Source organism: Aspergillus aculeatinus (assembly GCF_003184765.1).
Source record: "Aspergillus aculeatinus CBS 121060 unplaced genomic scaffold BO66scaffold_33, whole genome shotgun sequence".
Taxonomy (NCBI): Eukaryota; Fungi; Ascomycota; class Eurotiomycetes; order Eurotiales; family Aspergillaceae; genus Aspergillus; species Aspergillus aculeatinus.
The window spans coordinates 278,649-296,559 of NW_020291502.1; the positions used below are offsets into that span (position 1 = coordinate 278,649).

The 17,911-nt window shown below is 51.8% G+C and overlaps 4 protein-coding genes and 2 non-coding genes across 6 annotated transcripts; 4 read left to right on the top strand and 2 right to left on the bottom strand.

The window, feature by feature from the left end:
• The first annotated feature begins 699 nt into the window (after window positions 1-699).
• Window positions 700-3,569, top strand: dus3 (tRNA dihydrouridine synthase DUS3). The gene is made up of 3 exons (XM_025649959.1): window positions 700-971; window positions 1,037-2,956; window positions 3,025-3,569. Exons 1-3 carry the CDS (start codon window positions 799-801, stop codon window positions 3,107-3,109), a joined length of 2,178 nt encoding a protein of 725 aa, XP_025502501.1. The 5' UTR covers window positions 700-798; the 3' UTR covers window positions 3,110-3,569.
• On the top strand, window positions 3,325-4,555 carry BO66DRAFT_123964 (putative BAP31 domain protein). Its single transcript, XM_025641935.1, has 5 exons — window positions 3,325-3,471; window positions 3,586-3,636; window positions 3,790-3,924; window positions 3,989-4,089; window positions 4,156-4,555. Exons 2-5 carry the CDS (start codon window positions 3,616-3,618, stop codon window positions 4,535-4,537), a joined length of 639 nt encoding a protein of 212 aa, XP_025502502.1. The 5' UTR covers window positions 3,325-3,471; window positions 3,586-3,615; the 3' UTR covers window positions 4,538-4,555.
• Window positions 4,556-5,690: 1,135 nt separating this feature from the next.
• On the bottom strand, window positions 5,691-7,413 carry mdm12 (ERMES complex subunit MDM12). The gene has a single exon (XM_025641934.1). The coding sequence runs from the start codon at window positions 7,119-7,121 to the stop codon at window positions 5,805-5,807; it is 1,317 nt and encodes a 438-aa protein (XP_025502503.1). The 5' UTR covers window positions 7,122-7,413; the 3' UTR covers window positions 5,691-5,804.
• Window positions 7,414-14,772: 7,359 nt separating this feature from the next.
• On the top strand, window positions 14,773-17,553 carry BO66DRAFT_439997 (uncharacterized protein; the record flags this gene model as incomplete). Its single annotated transcript, XM_025651207.1, has 2 exons — window positions 14,773-14,971; window positions 17,531-17,553. 2 exons carry the CDS (start codon window positions 14,773-14,775, stop codon window positions 17,551-17,553), a joined length of 222 nt encoding a protein of 73 aa, XP_025502504.1.
• BO66DRAFT_t211 lies at window positions 16,900-17,014 on the bottom strand. The gene has a single exon. It is a non-coding gene; the product is annotated as a tRNA-Leu (tRNA).
• On the top strand, window positions 17,530-17,644 carry BO66DRAFT_t207. The gene has a single exon. It is a non-coding gene; the product is annotated as a tRNA-Leu (tRNA).
• Window positions 17,645-17,911: the final 267 nt, after the last annotated feature.

Consider the following 17,911-nt stretch of genomic DNA (forward strand, 5'->3'; position numbering starts at 1 on the left):
AAATGTACCATCAGAACAGATACAGGTAGCAACATCATGCTGGGCTGAGTGTTTCGCCGTATCTTTTCTACATCACAATACATTTGTAGAATGAGTTGAGACTCTTCGACCTGATGTTCTCGGTGGCGACTTCTTGATTCCCAGCGGTTCGCTACACAAGCTTGGCTCAATGCAGCACAGACAAAAGCCAGGAAACTCCCCGATCGTCTATGTTCGAGACGTGGCAAGCATTTGATTGACATTATGCAGCGCTTCGAGAACTCTGACAATTTAGTCCGTCTATACTATGGCTCTTAGCAGTACTTCGGGGCTGAAGACACAGCTGTGCCGCTTATGCGTATTGCTGCCAGTGCTCAGCTGGCTGAAATCGCAGCTGTGCGCTTGCGCTCTCGCGCTTGAGCTGAGGCCATAATAGCATGCTAGCTACAATTCCACGCCACAGGCGCTTCTTACTCCTTCTATCTAATGCACATGTACATACATGTGTATCTAGTAGTATCATCGTGCGTCTTTTTCTTTGTCTTTCTTTCTTTCTTTTTTTTTTTTTTTTTGCCTCACGTGCCTGGTCAGATATACTATTAGGGTCGAGCCAATAGGAACAATGACGCGCGATGCAAACACTGCAAAGTGGGCTCTTTAATTTTCTTGCCCGCAGTATGGAGATTTTCCCCGGCCGCCTTTGGAAGCGGCCGCGCTCGAGACGGAGTTCAACACCCCCAGAATTCCAGGCACGGGGATCTTTTTTTGTGTCCACTGTTCACTATCCCCCTCACTTTGTGCAGAATTCACCCAGCTATCATGGACCCCGCGTCTATTCAGGAGCAAGTGCACTCGCACGATGCTGCCGACAGCACTCAGGAGCCTCCCTCCAAGAAGGTCAAGCTGGACGATGCGCCGAGTACCAATGCACTTGCACCTGCAGCTGCTGAGGCCGACCCGCGGCTCAAGGGTGTCGCTCCGATCAAGGCTGAGTATGCGACCCGCCGCAATTTTTTTCGAGCCGCTTCACCCAACGGTCACTGATCGTCAAATCCAGGTACCTTTTGCCGCGATCCGACAAGAGCCAGCCCACCGCCGAGCAAGAGAATCAGGACGATGCCGCCGAGGCCGCCCACCACGATGGCCGCAACAGCAACAACAACACCGAGATGAAGGCCCACCAGTACCAGCAGAAGAAGAACAAGAAGAAGACCGGCCAGAACACTAACCGGACCTTTGGCCGGTCGGAGGATGCAAAGGGTCTCTGCCCGAGCCGCATGTTCCAGCCCGAGTTCTCTCCCGCCGAGTGCAGCTTCGGCGAGAAATGTCGATTCGAGCACGACCTGCGCATCTACCTCAAAGAGCACAAGCGGGAGGATCTGAACACCATGAACGGCGTTTGTCCGGTATGGGATACTCATGGAAAGTGCTTCTCCGGCTGGAAGTGTCGGTTCGTGGGCTCGCACTCTGAGGAGCGGGAGACTGAGGACGGGAGAAAAGAGCTGGTTCTGATCGAAGATGAAGAGCGCAAGAACAAGGTGCAGCGGCTGGTCCCCCAGGCTTCGGAAGAAGGCGTGTTGAACATCGCCGCCATGGACGATAAGCTTGCGCTGGCCCGGAAGAAGAAGCATCTCCCCAAGGCAGAGGCGTATTCGAATTGGTTGGAAAAGACGAACAGGGCCATCGAGAAGGATCTCCACAAGCGCGATCGGGTTGGGACCACCGAGGTGGAGGATGGTACCAAGGAAGAGCAGGAGGACAACCGCGCCGCCTACGTTGAGCCTCCTTTGCTTCCGTCTGAGAAGCGCAGGCTCTATTTTGGTCCCGAGACCCCGGCCTTGGCTCCCTTGACGACACAGGGTAACATGCCCTTTCGCAGACTCTGTGTGGAGCTTGGCGCGCAGCTTACTTATTCGGAGATGGCCATGAGTCTGCCATTGATCCAGGGGCAGAAGTCAGAGTGGGCTCTGATGAAGGCGCATGAGTCGGAAATTGCTCCCCCGACGGTTTTTCCTGGTTCGGAAATTGTGCAGGACTACGACAACTCGAAGGACATGAAGTTTGGTGCTCAGATTGCGGCTAACAAGCCCTGGCAAGCTTTCAAGGCCACAGAGGCCCTGTCGCAAATGACCCCTCACCTACGTCTCATTGATCTGAACTGCGGCTGCCCTATCGACCTTGTCTTCCGTGAAGGTGCGGGCTCTGCTCTTCTCGAGCATCCGTCCAAGCTCGAGAAGATCATTCGTGGCATGAACACCGTTTCCGGCGAAATTCCCGTCACCGTCAAGATCCGTATGGGTACCAAAGACAACTCTCCCAATGCTCTGAAGTTGACCGAACGCCTTCTGCTTGGAGGCTACGAGTCTCATCTGTTTGGCGGCGGCGGTGCGGGAGCGGCCGCTATCACTCTTCACGGGCGGAGCCGACAGCAGCGGTACACCAAATCGGCCAATTGGGAGTATATCTCCGAGTGCGCCGCTCTTATCAAGCGACTGAATGAGAAGCAGGACGAACTTGCCGACACCATCCGGGAGCCCGATGCTCGCACGCAGCCCAACGGTGGGAAAGTCTGGTTCCTCGGCAATGGTGACTGCTACTCTCACATTGACTACGATGAGCATATTAACAATGCGGGCGTCGACACTGTCATGATTGGCCGCGGGGCTCTAATCAAGCCTTGGCTCTATGAGGAGATCCAGGCTGGCCAATACCTTGACAAGTCCTCAAGCGAGCGTCTTACATACATCGAGAAGTTCGCCAAGTATGGTCTCGAGACCTGGGGATCCGATGAGCATGGTGTTGGCACGACTAGACGCTTCTTGCTGGAATGGCTGAGCTTTGCCCGGCGATACGTGCCTCTCGGTCTGCTCGAATATCTCCCACCCCAGATCAACGACAGACCTCCGGCTTTCCGGGGCAGAGATGACATGGAGACCTTGATGGCGAGTACCAACTACAAGGATTGGATCAAGATCACGTAAGTACATCCATTACTGGCTGTCAGGTTCGTGGTAACCTTAAAATAATTCTAACCTATCACTATAGGGAAATGTTCCTCGGTCCTGCACACAAGGACTTCAAGTTCGAGCCGAAGCACAAGTCCAATTCATATGACGAAGCGGAGGGTTAGATTTCATGTAGCGCCTAGACCAAGCTTGAACAAATGTGAACACCTTGTACATACTACCACTGGCATATCCAGACTTAGCCGGTTTCAAACCTTAGGGGTAAACTTGGGGGTTATTTTAGGCCAGCTATGACGCACTTGGACCGGCACTATCCAGCAAATGGGGCTGGTCACGTGCGGCGTCTCAGCTCCGGGCGGTGATGACGTCTGTCCCTCACCAGAAACTGCAAAAAGACCACCTCATCCCCCGTACACACAACAGACAATCTTCCTCTTCTTCACAAGCATCGGCCAATTGGTGACTATATCAGGGGTCTTTATCCCGGCTATCTGTGGAATTATAATTTGTCTTTGAGAATTCTACGGTATCAAGTCGCTCCGACAGCTTTTGTTTATCCTGCCTTGCTACCCATCGCACCTTCACCCCTCAATCAAGCTTGAACGAAGCGTCAGGCACAGCATCTAACCACAATCAGTAGCAGCGCAACTGTTTCATCAACCTATACAAAATGACTCTCTACTACAGTCTTGTAAGTGTTGTTGCCCAGATTGTACTCCCCGTGGACATCCTATGAGCTCGGGATAATGCTGCAGCCTGCAGCCCCTTGACCATCGGCGCGCGGCGCTCCTCCCAGACCTCAAGACCGGCTTTTCCACGATGAATGCTTACTGGATGTATCTAGGTCTTCTGCCTTTTGGTGTTCGAGATGGCGGTCTTCATGGGCCTCATCATTCCTCTTCCGTTCACCGTTAAGAGGAAGCTCTTTGCCTTCATCTCAGAAAGTCCTATAGTGGCCAAATTACAATATGGGCTGAAGGTAAGTGTGCCCTGGCTCATACACCACGCTCAGTAGCGAGCGATTTAACTAAGACTAAACTTAGATCACATTCATCTTCATCCTCATCCTCTTCATTGACAGCGTCAACCGCGTCTATCGGGTGCAGTTAGAGTTAGCTTCCTTCAAGGAGGGCGGTCCTATGGGGTATGTATCAGGCTCAAGCCTCTTCGTCAGCTCACAGCAGACGAGCTAACACCCTTATTTAACCAGAGCCGCCGCCCTTGGCACAGACCGTATGGAAGTCCAGGCCCGCAAGTTCTACTCGCAGCGCAACATGTACCTGTGCGGCTTCACTCTCTTCCTGTCTCTCATCCTCAACCGCACCTACACCATGATCCTTGAGGTTCTTCGCCTGGAGGACCGCGTCAAGCTTCTGGAGGGTGACAAGCGCGCTGGTGGCAAGGACTCCGCTCGTCTCGCGCAGGCCGGCGATGTCGGCGAGATCGGCCGTCTCAAGCAGGAGCTCGAGGCCAAGGATCGTGACATCGAGACTCTGAAGAAGCAGTGCGAGGGTCTCACGGCTGAGTACCATAAGCTGGGTGACCAGGTCTCCGCTGGCAACAAGGATGTCGCTCCCAAGAAGGATCTGTAAGCGAAGGACAAGGCGCAATCGCAACGTGCAACAGTCTCAATGCTTTCTTGCCGATGAGTGTATTGCAAATTTGCTGGAAGATTGGAGTTCAAAATCAGAGAGATGGGAGATAAGTGGGGATAGATGAGGGGCAGGATGGGAAACACAAGCAGTTAGGAAGCGCTTTGCTCTGCGAGACGTCTTGATACTCATCCTTTGCATCTCTGGTGGGGGCCTTGCCTAATTACGTTTTCTTCGATTTCGATATTTAGGAGATTCAGACTGTGAAAGCTGAGCGAAGTGGCATTTTATCTTTTTCGAAGGTCTGTCATCATTGTTCCTGGCTGAGTGGTCAGTCGTGAGCATCGTGTGCCGAAGCAAACGAGGTCCCCATGAGTGTAGGGGCATAGTATGATTTGGTTGTTATAATTACAATGAGGTTGGCAATGATTTGAAGGTTCTGGAATCAGTTTTTCCCACGCGTAAATCTCAGAAAGGACCAACCTCGAATTATTGGCGGTAGCGCGTGTCCTACGTGCTACCTAGTACCACACGAGAACGAGTTCAATGACAATGGTTGATTTAGATGGGAAAGTAGCGCTTGGCCTGCATTGACCATCCTCTGTTCCTTCGAGGCTCTGCAACTGCCCTAGAGATGTGGTCCTTCCTTGCCATTTCGCCCCCAAAATCTCAGTGAATATCATGTTGTCAGCAGACCAGGCCCAAGAATATTTATTTCTCTCATACCACTACGGATCTTTCTCTCTAGTATTATGTACTTGCCTATCAAATGGGGAAAGGCAATCGTTGCCACGTTCGCGCAAGGTGAAATGCCTAATCTATGGGGTATATGATCCATTTGTATCAGACAAGGACACGCCATAACGGGATATTTCTCACTTCAATTACTGGAAGCTTCCGCTGTAGAGCAACCGATGTTGTCTGGGGAGATCGAAGCCTGAGGTGTTGGAGTTGCCCATCGCTGCAGCAGTGCGCTTTCTCTAATAGACTTACTAAAATCCCACCACGCAAAAGAGAAAATCAAACGCGTCGTGGCTGAAAACAATCCGACAAGCAGTCGAAGGACAGTAAGGGCCTATTCGTTGCCTTTCTTCTGAATCAATTATCTTTCCTTGGGAGTTCCTGATTCACAAGCTATCGCTGGTGTTGCATCTGCATTGCCCTCTGCGTGTGCCGAGACCCAGCTCGGTGAACAGCAGAGCGACATTTCAGACCACTCACTGCTGTTGTGTTATTTCGTGTGAAAACTGGGAGCATCTGAGCTCATTCATACTAAGAAAGTCCAGAAACTCGGATAGACAAACTCCTCCTCGAAAATTCGTCGCACTTGCGCCAGAACAAACCGCTCGACCTTGCCAACGTTCTTCAGGACCTGCTTTCCATCCTCCTTGCGGCCAATTTCACTTTCGACCCGGATTTCCTCCAGTAATCCTCCATGACGTTTGGTTTGCTCAGCCCGCGGTTTGTCTTCCTGCCCTCCTGCGGCATCTTGCTGATCGGATCCGATCAACGCGTCGGCATCCTCGGGGGATAGGAAACAAAAATGCACCCGCTTGCGGATGTGTGCGATTACTGCGACGCCATCGAAGGTTATGCCAGTGACATTCAATTTCAGGGGCAAGCCCACGAAACTGGGCATAGGATAGTCCAGAAGGATCTCCGCAGTCAGCGACAGGCGCACGTCCCCTCCATATTTGACATGGCACAGAACCTGCAAATCTTCGGGCCGGCGTTCTCGCAATCGAGGCAGCCGAAGAGGTTCCGCCGATGCGGAGTCGCCAAGGTGTCCGTTCTCCTGTGTGCGTGCCATGTGGCTGCTACTACCTCCTGCTGCTGCTCCTGCTTCTCCACCGCCGTTGCTAGAACCACCCGGGTGCGAGGGGAGCGTGCTTGATGTCGATGGGCGTGAGGTTGGATTGCTGCTGTCTAGATCGGCTTCGGGATGTTGCGAATGCACTGCATCGAAGGGTGAGGATGACAAGGGCCCTCTGCTCCTTGCGCCCATGCTGCTCGGATCATTCCAGCTGTTTGTGAACGGGTTTCCGCCGGCAACCGCAGCCAGAGGCGTCTGTGTTCCTGATAGGCCACCCAAAGACATCAGGTGATAGCCCAGTGTTGACGTTCCTCCGGGAATACCAGGAGTGCCGGCGCGAGGAAGGAAGTGCGGGTTGAGATGGTCACCGAGAGCTATCGGGGAACGCAGAGCGGATGGCTGAAACCGCTCATCGAATGGGTTGCGAAGCGGTTGATGCATGGCATTTTCATCCCGGAACGGCGGCTCGCTGAGCTCTGAGCCGGTGCGATGCCACTGAGTGCCATGTCCGGAGACAAGCTCCTCAGACACGTCGGAAGCCTCATCGTCTTCATCCTCTTCATAGAAATCGGCGAAGGGTTCGCAGAAGTCCTTGATCTCGAGCTCCGGTGGGATGGTTCCGAAGTCAAACGAATGGACCTGAACGGATCGGATAAATCGCGGAAGAGCTACCTGCTGGAACTTGTCATGGATGAAGGAGCGAATGCGCTCAGCCAGAGCCTCGCCGTCCGGACCCGAGGTCGCTGTGCCCCAGTCAACTTCAATGGACATCACATGTGCGGAAAGCGGTCTCTATACAAGGAAAGAGATGCAGAGCAGGTACGGCAAGGGCGGACTAAGCTGATGAGATGAGGTGGTTCAAGGTCACTTGGAAGTGCGGCGACTAGTTAGTACGAGGTACGTAAGTTACTCAGTACGAGTAAGTCGGAAGAGTCAAGCCGATCGATGATCGGGAGGGAAATCGTTCGGCAGTTTCTCGGCGGTCTGGTGACTATCACGTGCTCTGAGGGCAATGTGACCGACCGCCTTCCATCAACATCATCAACGACAACAATTCATCCTATGCTTTCAATAAATTTCAACAATGCCTCATTCTAGAGACTCTCGGCATCACCCTGCTACTGGGTCTATTTGACTATGCCACGTTGAGGAAGAGAACCACCAGCAGAGGTCATGACCCCTAAGTTAACCGGCACAGACGGTGGGCACACCGCTTTGGGTTTAACTGTCCCAGCAATCTGGTTCTCCCTTCTCCTAGGCCGAAGGACTGGTCCTGCGGCGCTGTTCTGGTCATTACCCAAGCAGTGCGCATTGGCTGGCACATCCTGGTGGACCAGGATGCTACCATGGTCCAGCTCTGCGACACGGCCGCCCTGAGGCCACAAGGTCGGACTCTATCACATCTCCCCACCACCCTAAGCAAACTCGGACCCAACAATGGCGCATCGCGATCATGCTCACTATTGGCTCTTTTTGGAGCTTCTTGAATGCCCAGGATGAGGTCCGGACGACCAGGATGGTGCACTGTGCAGTGGTGCGGCACAAGTGAAAAGACAAGCATGCCTATCCACAGCTTAGATTAATCGCAAGGGTTATTCGTCCTGGGACCCAAACAGGGATCAACAGCCGGTGGTTTTCTCCCTCGTGGCGCCAATCTCTGTGCCGGAATCTCTCCGCATTATTTTCCGACATGATGGCCTACCAAGACGCCGCAATTTGAGCGCCCGCAAGGGCGCCACGTAACGCTGCATTTCTCCATCGGGAGGCTCGTTATTGTACCCAGCACAGTGAGTGAGGGCCTGCCAGCCAAGTCGCAGATACGAAGCAGTACCCTTTGAATCATGTCTCAGAGATCTTGAGTCCAGAGAAGCTACCATTGCCTTTATGACGCCAAGGTCGATCGTTGGGCAGCGCGCAGACAGTCAGTCCTAACCTAGCGCATGCCAGACCCAGACTCCTATTGTCCGCTCCCTTCTCTATTTGTCATTACTTCTAGGCGCGGTGATTGCCCGCCTGCCTGCGCGTGGTAGGTGCCACGGACAGTTCCGCGAGAATGCTGGCACCACTTATTCCTCTTGTTCGCCGCTGCCTGCAAGGCTTACAAGTCGGCAACACCTTAGGTACTTGGTATCAAAGTCATCACCTGGGTCTGTGCCCCAGTCTCTTTCGGTGATTTGCCGGTAGCGCCATCAGGTGATTTGTGGCGTATGCGGTGCTAATGCAGCTCTCTCGACGGACCCTTGCACTCCAACGTCAAGGCTTTGGCTTTGGGGGTCCGCAGGGGGAACGGACGACCGACCATGAGCCTGCATACATCCGCACACACATTACCCAAGAATAATGCCACGGCCGATCCCTACTTTTCCATGTATGAAGGGTTTCTACAACAACCCGCCGTCAATTCACAGGAACGCCAGTACCAGGAAATGGTAATGTGTCACGTTGGCAAATAGAATAGATAGTGCATTGGAATGTCCAACAGCAGCACCGCTAGCTGTAAGCTTCCAAGCTCCCAGCCTTGGGATGGGGACGCGTAGCTGCGGGAAACCCTCTATTCCATCTCGCGTGTTAGACTGAATGATAATTTAAATGATTCGATGACCCGGCGGGTCATCTCCCCTCCACCAAGCAAGCAAGCAAGCTACTTACATATACGTAGTATTAAATAGTCACAGGGGTGATTTCGATCATATCCGCATGCCTAGTGCTTGCTTGGGTGGGACTCCACCTGTCCAGTGCGGCTCCAACACCCGGCCAACACCGAACGTGTGTGACTGCCGGTCGAACCAAGGTTGAGACCAGGCGAACAAAGGAGAGACACCCTGAGCAAGAGTGGATTTATTTGCCCACGGCGCTGGGACAGCCCGCTATCCATGGGAACGCACCACGGCTATTTCATCACACAACCTTCTCTTTTCCTTTTCCTCCCCGCTCTTCCCCTTGTTGCATAAAGGACAGGGAGGGCATGGAGAAACAACCTTGCCACAGTGACCACAATGCCTTTCAGAATCGTCAAAGGCAAAATCATGATATAATCACGAAAACTTGCGCCCTTCGCCTAGTTCTACGAATTGGACGCGATTGACCAGTAGCTGAGTGGGTTAGGCAATACGAGATCCGAGATCCGAGCTCGATCCGATGGTTCGTTTCTCTCCCTCCCTCTCTCTCTCCATTGTTCCTTGGGGAGTGAGGATCCAGAAGTCAAAGAGGTTGGTTTGTAAGGAGGATCCCGGAAATGATTTCCTCAAGACAGTAACAGTTTATAAATCAAAAGAGTGTATCATTTATGCTAATGCTGATGCTGATGCTTGTGCTTGTCGTTTGACAAGACGTTGCTTCAGCCATAAGTGACTAGCTAAGATTGTCAACGACAGAGGAAGCTATGAAAGACGAGATCTGAAACCAGAATAGAAATATGAGGGGGGGGGAATTGTGTTGCAATGCAAAGCTGTAAAGCGAAGAGCTGACTGAGCGGCAAAGCAAATAATGGTGGTTCCTCTTCCTAAGGCCAGAAATGAAAGTGCAAGGATGCCGACAACAACAACAACAATGAGAAGAAGAAAAACATGCTCATAAAAACAGTGTGCGATCAAGATAAGAGTGCCTCCGAGATTGTGTAAACAGAAATGAGATCCAAGATCAAAAAACAAGGAGAGGGGATGAGTTAACCCCCCCCCTCCCCAATGGATCGACAAGAGGTACGCTACAGCCAAGAAAACATAGAAGCAAACGGCAGGAGAAAAAGCAAAGTAAGAAGTGTCAACAGTGTATATATATGCCACGATGAGAATGATGATGAAATGCATAATGAGCGAACAACGATGACCTCCCAAACTGCGAAAAAGAGCATGAGAACAAAAGAACAAAAAAGCTAGTCAGCTATACCACCCGATTCCCGCCTTTTTGAATCGCCCTTTCTATCTCCTCGTGAGTCGAGGCCGAGTTTTTTTTCGGTGTGCTTTTTCTGGTCGGATTTTCACCTTTTTTTGAGGGTTTTCTCTGCTTTTATGTCGGTGTTGCGGTTGCGCCGATGGAAAAGACTCGATGGAGAGAAATCTGTCTCACTCGCCTTCTTCATGAGTGTGGCTCGAGCTTAGATGGAGAGTTGTTGACGGTCTCCAGGGTGTGCAATTGATTGCCTTCTTGCCCCCAATACTTTTGTCAATCTGCAGGATGGTGACAAAAAAACCGGCACCTAGCTCAGGCCAGGCTCCCTCCCTAAGCTTCCCTCGGCGGCTGCCTGCGCCACCCATGCAGTTAGTTTCAAAGTATGCTCTGTGTATCCACGGTTGGATCCGGTAGTCTTGGGTCTTGCGCAGGTGGATCTTCGGTAGTGGTAGTACTCACAATTGGGGTCCGGATCTAAGGACCACCATGCTCAGGGCAGTTGTAGCCCTCCCGGCGCCGGATCTGCGTTCGCACTCCGGTGCACGAGGTGCCTCGCTTTGCGCAGAAGACCACATCGCCCTCCGCAACGGTGCAGCCGCAGTCGAACTTGAGGTAATACTGGGAGCACATCTTGACTGATTGGGTCTTGAGGGTGGTGGTCTGGGTATGGGAATAGGCGCAGATGGGTGAGCGGAGAAGATGCAGTGACGAACAGCAGGCAAGATTGACTTGTGATAGTGGCAGAGGGCTCAAACGGGTTTCGAGATTGAGTGGAGAAGGAGGCTTCAGAGCTCAGAGGAAGTGCTGATTTGGGTCGCGGAGAGGAAAGCTGATGTTGCCGATGAAATTGAATCTCTGGCCGGGTTGTGCAGGCCCTTAAATAAAAAAATCTCGCGGTCTGATGGACGCAGACTTCCAAAATCTCCAAGTGATAAAGAATGACTGCGGTCGACTGTGCCGCAACAAGCCTTTCTACGCCAACTGATCAAGATGGCCCAGCAACTGTGACTCAAGCTGTGAACTTTCAAAAGAAATCGAAACTGAAATAATAATAACAATAATAATGATGATAATAATAATAATAATAATTCCAATGACACTCTTAGTTGACCACGCGAGAAGGGGAAATTAAAATTGAAAATAGTGAAAGAAATAGGAAATAGGAAAAAGAAACATGTCGAGACGCTAGAAGTGTGGTAGAAAAGAAGTAAGAAGAAGGTTAGTTAGCAAGGAACGGGGATCTAAACTACGCATGCATGTTCCTTTGCTTTTTTTCCCTTCTTCTCGCTTTTTCTTCTCTGTCTTGCTCGCATTTTCCCTTTTCGTGTATTGTGTCTTTCATGGTCTCACTTTGTCATTGAGTGACACTCTTTCTGGATCAGATGAGAGTCTGTGCCGTAAACAGTTGGCGATTCGGTCTACATCACATCCGCAATCCACTCGTGGAGCGGGCCTGCAATTGATACTCTCTGGATTCTGCCAGTGACTACACCATCACTACCATACCCTCGATAATTGGCGGTTATGCAAATTATTCTTGAGTTAACAGCCACCTGAGGTCAGCCTGGGGGGCATCCTTTCCCCAGTGAAGGAAATGAACGAATGCGACTAACAAAGGTCATGCATGAAGCCGGAAATCATTGGAAAACCCTTGTCGTAGGGAATATTAAACTTCCGCAGCTGCATCGAGGGAAGTTGACATCATCTTCACAATTACGATACCCCTGCAGCAGGGAAGGTCGGTCACATATGCAGATGGAAGGCCAACCAGATCAACGATCAAATCAGCTTGCGTCAACGATCCAACAGTTCTGTATATGTATGGGGTCATGCCGCAACTCGGGCAGAGCTCGAAACGGAGCATCTGACGCACGTCATGCTGCAGGCTGGGGAGCCTGTCATCCACAAAGTGCGTTCAGCAACGCATGTCACTGTCTATCATGTGTTCGGGAGGCCTGGGTAACTGGGGGAGAGGGGAAGCAAGGATGACATCGTAGAGCAAGCCAATATGATCGCACCGATATCAAGGTTCAGTAATCCCCCACCTGCCGGTCTTGGTGGGCACTTGGACGCTGCTCGGCCGGAAGGCTGCGTGGTAATAGTTGATCGATGAGCCACCTGCTCCTGTCAGGGGTTGGCGCAGTTCCTGGGCACGCTTTCTGACCCACGTTCAGACCACGAATATCTAACAGATCCACAAGGCATATCGGAGAATCCTGGGGACAAGTAGCGGAAGCTAAGGCGATGAATCTGCATGAGCCACTCCGTCATCACAGGGAACTGAAGGCCCTTGCTTTCCAGTCGACCAATGTATGACACCCAGGACCTTGACGCGGTTGGTGATATCAATGGCTAAGCGAGACTCCGGGCATTTCACCGTTTTCTTTCACTTCTGGTTTCCTCTCCTGTGTCCGAGGAATATCATTAAGGTTCTCCCACCTGCCTGCCGATGGTAGGTTAGCGCAAGAACCGACGAACAGTTTGAGTCTACGTTGAGCGTATCCATTTCATAGCTCCGTCTGATTCGTGATGTTGGCGTGATTCAAAGCCAGTCGATCGATCAATGCGCACCCGGGAATTTGAGCAGTGCCACGCACCCTCCACCTATCGATTTTGCATTATCACCACAGCCAGCAGCTGGGCCAGACAATCAATACTTGGGGCTGAGACCTGACATTTGTGTGTGCCGGCACAGCAGTCGCAGGTACGTTGGAAGCTCAAGGAGCAGAGCAGCAGCTCTGGGGGGAGTTCTCTGCATGTCTTATTGTGCTTTCAACCGCCGAGGGTCCGCGCCACTTCAGGCGATACGGCGTAGGACCTTGGGGCGCTAAAACGGGGACGGCCGGTGGGCCTTGGGTGGAGGGCACGGCCTCCTCTAGCCGCCGTTGGCTCCCGACCTCAGCAACGTTCGTACTGGAAAGGCAGACTGAGAAACTGACTGAACTTTCTCTGAAATATGGTGCTGCGTCTCTTCAGCTTACTCCCAATCGCCGCAATTCTCGCAGGTGGTTCAGAGCACGTGACTGTTGGGGTTGTTACTTGAGCCGCCTGCCAATTCCTTTGGGTTTCGTCACATCTGCGCCCCTGCAGCTGGGCGGTGCTGGCTGGTCCTATTTCAACTCCAAGGGTTGCTCCTCCAATGTTTTTTTTTTGAAGGGGGTGGAGGGGTCAGTCGAACTACTATCTGTCCATCGTGTCTCTGGCCAAAAGGTCTGGCCACGGACTGTCGCAGTGTCTCAATGGAGAACTAAGACAACCTGATGGCCTGGCCTCCATTCTTCGAACAGGTTTGGGAAACTCCGCGGAACCTTCGATTGCCGGCAAGGGATGGAAAATAGTGCTCGGGATCACAGCTCGCTTATCTTGCCGAATGCAAGCCCGATCGAGGCGATGGGAGAATGTGGATGGACGGGAAATGAATGGAGAGGGAATGTGTGCGTGTGTGAGTGAGCGAGTGGTTCTAGAAGGTGGCGAGGCGAACTGGAAGCAGAAGAAGAAGAAGAAAAAGAAGACTGAAGCAGAAGCAACACAGGGGTTAGTCATGTGGTCTGAAGGAATCCCAAAGGGGGCAAGACCACATATTCGCCCGCCTACCTTCGTCTACTCGCCTACTCACCTACCCAGTCAGTATCGTGACTATCGTCATTTTTTATATTCTTGGCTTGTGAACCACTGATCTACTAATCTCCTCTTGTCACCAGAATGTTGTCACGGGACCCTCGATAGTGTCTTGGCTGTCCACTATTTACAGTCTTGGTTGCTGATCATCCGAGGCTGAGATCCCTGAGCTGTCCTTTTGCGAAACATTTCCCCCTTCGTCTACGCCTATAATCTCCATCGATCCTCGCGGTTTGTCCAACCAGAACTCTCGGCAGAGACAGCGTGTTCGATTTTACGGGTCTTAACTTTGGCCCTAGTGAATTGGCAAGGAAGGGGGAGGGGAGAAAAGATGGAGATGACGTTCTTCTGCCCCTCCATGGGTTAATTCTATTCCACACCTCCACACCTCCACACCACACCCTCTCTCCACTGGCATCGTCGGCACATGTGAAGCTCTCTCCCCAAATATGATGCATTACGAATCAGCTATGGTCTGCCACCAGCACCACCAGCACCACCAGCACTCACATACCCACCCTGCTCCCGGCTCCCCCTCGGATAGGAGTGGGAATGTCGTTATCGCGCCCAAAGGCTGCAATCATGCAGGCAGGTGGGCTAGTCGGAAATCTGCTGCTTGATCGACATGTTTGCTCCGAGCTCCCCCTCCTTCAAGCCTTCCCATCTATACTATAAAAAGGTCTCACAAAACCCAGTCTGGAGAAGCGTTTCCCCCAAACTTCAGAGCCCTCTCTCCTCTCTACTCAATATCCACTGTCTCTCTGTGTCCCTACTTAGCTTTGTCTCTCTTTCAAGACATCGTCTCTGGATAAGTAGTCTAGCATAATTGTCACCAAAATTCTACCACCATCCATCCTCCTCAAATCGAAACACCTTACGCCCCCAATCTCATCATCATCCATCAACCATCATCAACATGTACACCGAGACTACCTCCTCCCGCTTCCTCGTTCTGGCCCCTATTCACAACGGCCCCCTCACGGCTCCAACGGCCCAACACCCTCGTGAGCGCTCCAGCAGCCAGTCCTCCACGACCAGCAACGACTCGTCGCGTCGTCCGGGCATTGCCCGCCTTCCCAGTGGCTTCCTCTATCTCGGCCACGATGGCTCCAACAGTGCCCCTCTCGCTTGAGAAAGTGCGGGCTCGGTTACGTTTGCTTTAGCCCCTTCATCATATCACACGAGTCGCGCTGGACACGAATCGCCGCCCCTGACGAGGATGTAACTCAGAGGTTCCTTACTTGATGGGAGGGAGAAGGGTGGGGTGAAAGGACGGCCTCGCTATCATGCTGCACTACTTACTTTTTCCCCCCCTTTCTTTGTTGTCGATGTTTCGGGTCATCCGAGTTATGCCTGCCACTACTTTGTTCTGGAAGATCAAATACACACCAATGACATTATCTTTACATCTAACCTGTTCGCCCGTGTTTGATAGGATGTAAGGGAAGAAAAGAAGGGGGGTGGGTTGATCTCAGAGGGACCGAAACAAAAAAAAAAATAAAATAAAAAAACCAAGCAAACACCTGCCAAGCAAGTACTGTCTATCCAAGATGGATGCCAAGGACAATGGCAGTGCGATAGAAAATATAGACTGCAGTAGATGTTTCACGGCCAAGGCAAGATGGCAATAGACAAGTCGGACGATCAATGAGTAGAGCTCGGATGAAAGGGGCCGGGGGGGGGGGAGGGAATCGATAAGACGCATGTGTCTCTTGACGTGGTTAGATTGCAACTTAAGCAGCAGATGGATAGGACCTTGGTGGCTTGCTCTTACTGTTGTCCAAAATTCTAGACTCCAGGCCCTGAATCTCCGATTTAGTTTCAACCCCGGCCACGGCGTCACCATCTCAACCGTACCGTCTGGGCAGTCTGGAGCGTAAGGTCATGAGATGAGTGCGGAGATGAGATGTGTCAACTCCGTGAACATTCCCTCTTTACGAAGGACTTTAGACGACTTCACCCATCTCGACCAGACCAGGTGAACCAGGAAAGAAAAATAAATGGAGGGGAGTAGTACGAACTGCATCGCCCCACCACACATCCAGCTCACATCCAGCTTGCATCTATCCATCCATCCACCCATCCAAAACCCAATTGCAATGCCCGGCCAGCATCCAAGACCCCCCGTATCCTACAGCCACTTCGCTTCCAACCCCACCATCAGCTGCACAAGCCTTCTCGGTTCGACACGGCTGCAGCCGGGGGGGGGGGGGGGGGGGCAAAGGCTACCTTCCACGCCTGTATCTAATGCAAATGGGAAAGCTAGCTAACAAGTAGCTGATGGTAGCTGGGTAGAGCCTTGAGCCTAACTGCCGATAGGGCAGAGGCACCGAGATCCCAATCGGCGACGGTTTTCGGTGTGAACGGACCGCGGGTACAGTCAAAGAAGAACGAAGAAAAGAAAACATCCAGCCGGATGAGCAGACAAGAGACAGGCAAAGAGAGTTTCTCCACCAACCACGCCTGCACCCTTCTGTCGCACTGGCAATCCGTGTTAGACAGGTATTGGAGAATGCCCAAGAACCATCGCTCATGACCCAAACCCTTCCTCCTCCACAGGGTCTCGGGAGAGAAAGGTCCGAGTGCGTCGGATATGCGTGGGCATTGAGCAGCATCAGAATTGTCATCAACATCACCCTTCGGTCATACCTGTCATGGCAAGACTTATCGGACGGACGGAAGGAGCTGAGGACGGATTAGAACCCGATCCAAAAACAGTACTCAGTACTGTACACGGGCATAGAAACAGCGTCAGCATCTACATTATCGTGGCCCGAACTTATCGATAATGGCGTGCCAGACCTCCGACAAAAGGCTGGGCAGCCGGCTCACCTGGAACCCGATTGAGGAAAAATTCCAGGTGGATTGACGAAGGACTGATGAGGTGATCGGCGCGATCGGGAAGGGTGGCAGTAGCTGCTCTTTCATTGCCCAACGTCATGGACAATGGTGATCGAGCAATCGGTACTCCGGATTCCACGCCCCATATCAGACCCGGGACTGCTGGCTCGGTCGGCCCGGTATTGATGGGAGCAAAAAGCAATGACAAGAGTGGGATTCGAACCCACGCCATCAAACGATGATCAGGAAGCTTTAATAGAAGCTGAATGCTAAGGTGACCTTAACCTGACGCCTTGGACCAACTCGGCCATCTTGCCCGGACTGTTGAAGCACTGATGCGGTTTTGACACTATCAGCAAAGCTTTGGGATGATTAGGCTACAAAGTAAATACTGGCCGCTTCGCCCATCCTTTCTCCCGCCCAGGGGTGTCAGCGGACTTGATTCGGATTTTGGGTCCGGTAGTTGAGAGACATTTCTCAAGTGCACATGTATGTAGGAAACACGCGTGGCTCCCAGTGAGGTTAATGACAAATGCGGATTGTTGGATCTTACAGAGTAGCTGGCCAGAATCCTTTACATACCGAGCCTGCCGCGGTCAGGAATGATGTGGTTGTGGGTGAGAACAATGGAAACACAGGGGCTAGAGAGAGAGAAGAGGACAGAGACGTGTCAAGTATCTATTTGAAAGCACCGAGTAGATATACCACCTGTCAATGTGACTGATTTGTCTAGCTATTTTCGATCGATCGATTCTTCGACTTTGGTTATAATTTGGCTTGTGAGGGTTTTTGAGTCTATATTACATTATGAAATTCACATCTAATATCTAAAGGCAAGATGGCCGAGTTGGTCTAAGGCGTCAGGTTAAGGTCACCTTAACATTCAGCTTCTACTCAAGCTTCCTGATCATCGTTTGATGGCGTGGGTTCGAATCCCACTCTTGTCATTATCTTTTTGATGGATTATCCACATCTCAGTTAACAACACCACTATGTGTGTACGACTGTTAACTTAGATGTCTCCCAGCATCACCCCTTACTCTCAAGATGGGAAGAAGAAAAAAACTAGTAGGTACTTATCACCCGCCCTACCAATCAACCGCCGGAGGTCTGTGGTGAACAGTACATATGATGATTCATGTTCCAACCAACCAACCAACCAACCAACCAACACACACAGCCCCAGCACCACTTCATCATCCAGATGTCGCAAC

Coding starts and splice junctions, on each gene's coding strand:
- mdm12 (XM_025641934.1), bottom strand. CDS start 7,121: ATGTCCATTGAAGTTGACTGGGGCACAGCGACCTCGGGTCCGGACGGC.
- dus3 (XM_025649959.1), top strand. CDS start 799: ATGGACCCCGCGTCTATTCAGGAGCAAGTGCACTCGCACGATGCTGCC. Junction 972..1,036: donor GTCGCTCCGATCAAGGCTGA/GTATGCGACCCG, acceptor CGTCAAATCCAG/GTACCTTTTGCCGCGATCCG. Junction 2,957..3,024: donor AAGGATTGGATCAAGATCAC/GTAAGTACATCC, acceptor CTATCACTATAG/GGAAATGTTCCTCGGTCCTG.
- BO66DRAFT_123964 (XM_025641935.1), top strand. CDS start 3,616: ATGACTCTCTACTACAGTCTT. Junction 3,637..3,789: donor TGACTCTCTACTACAGTCTT/GTAAGTGTTGTT, acceptor GGATGTATCTAG/GTCTTCTGCCTTTTGGTGTT. Junction 4,090..4,155: donor AAGGAGGGCGGTCCTATGGG/GTATGTATCAGG, acceptor TTATTTAACCAG/AGCCGCCGCCCTTGGCACAG.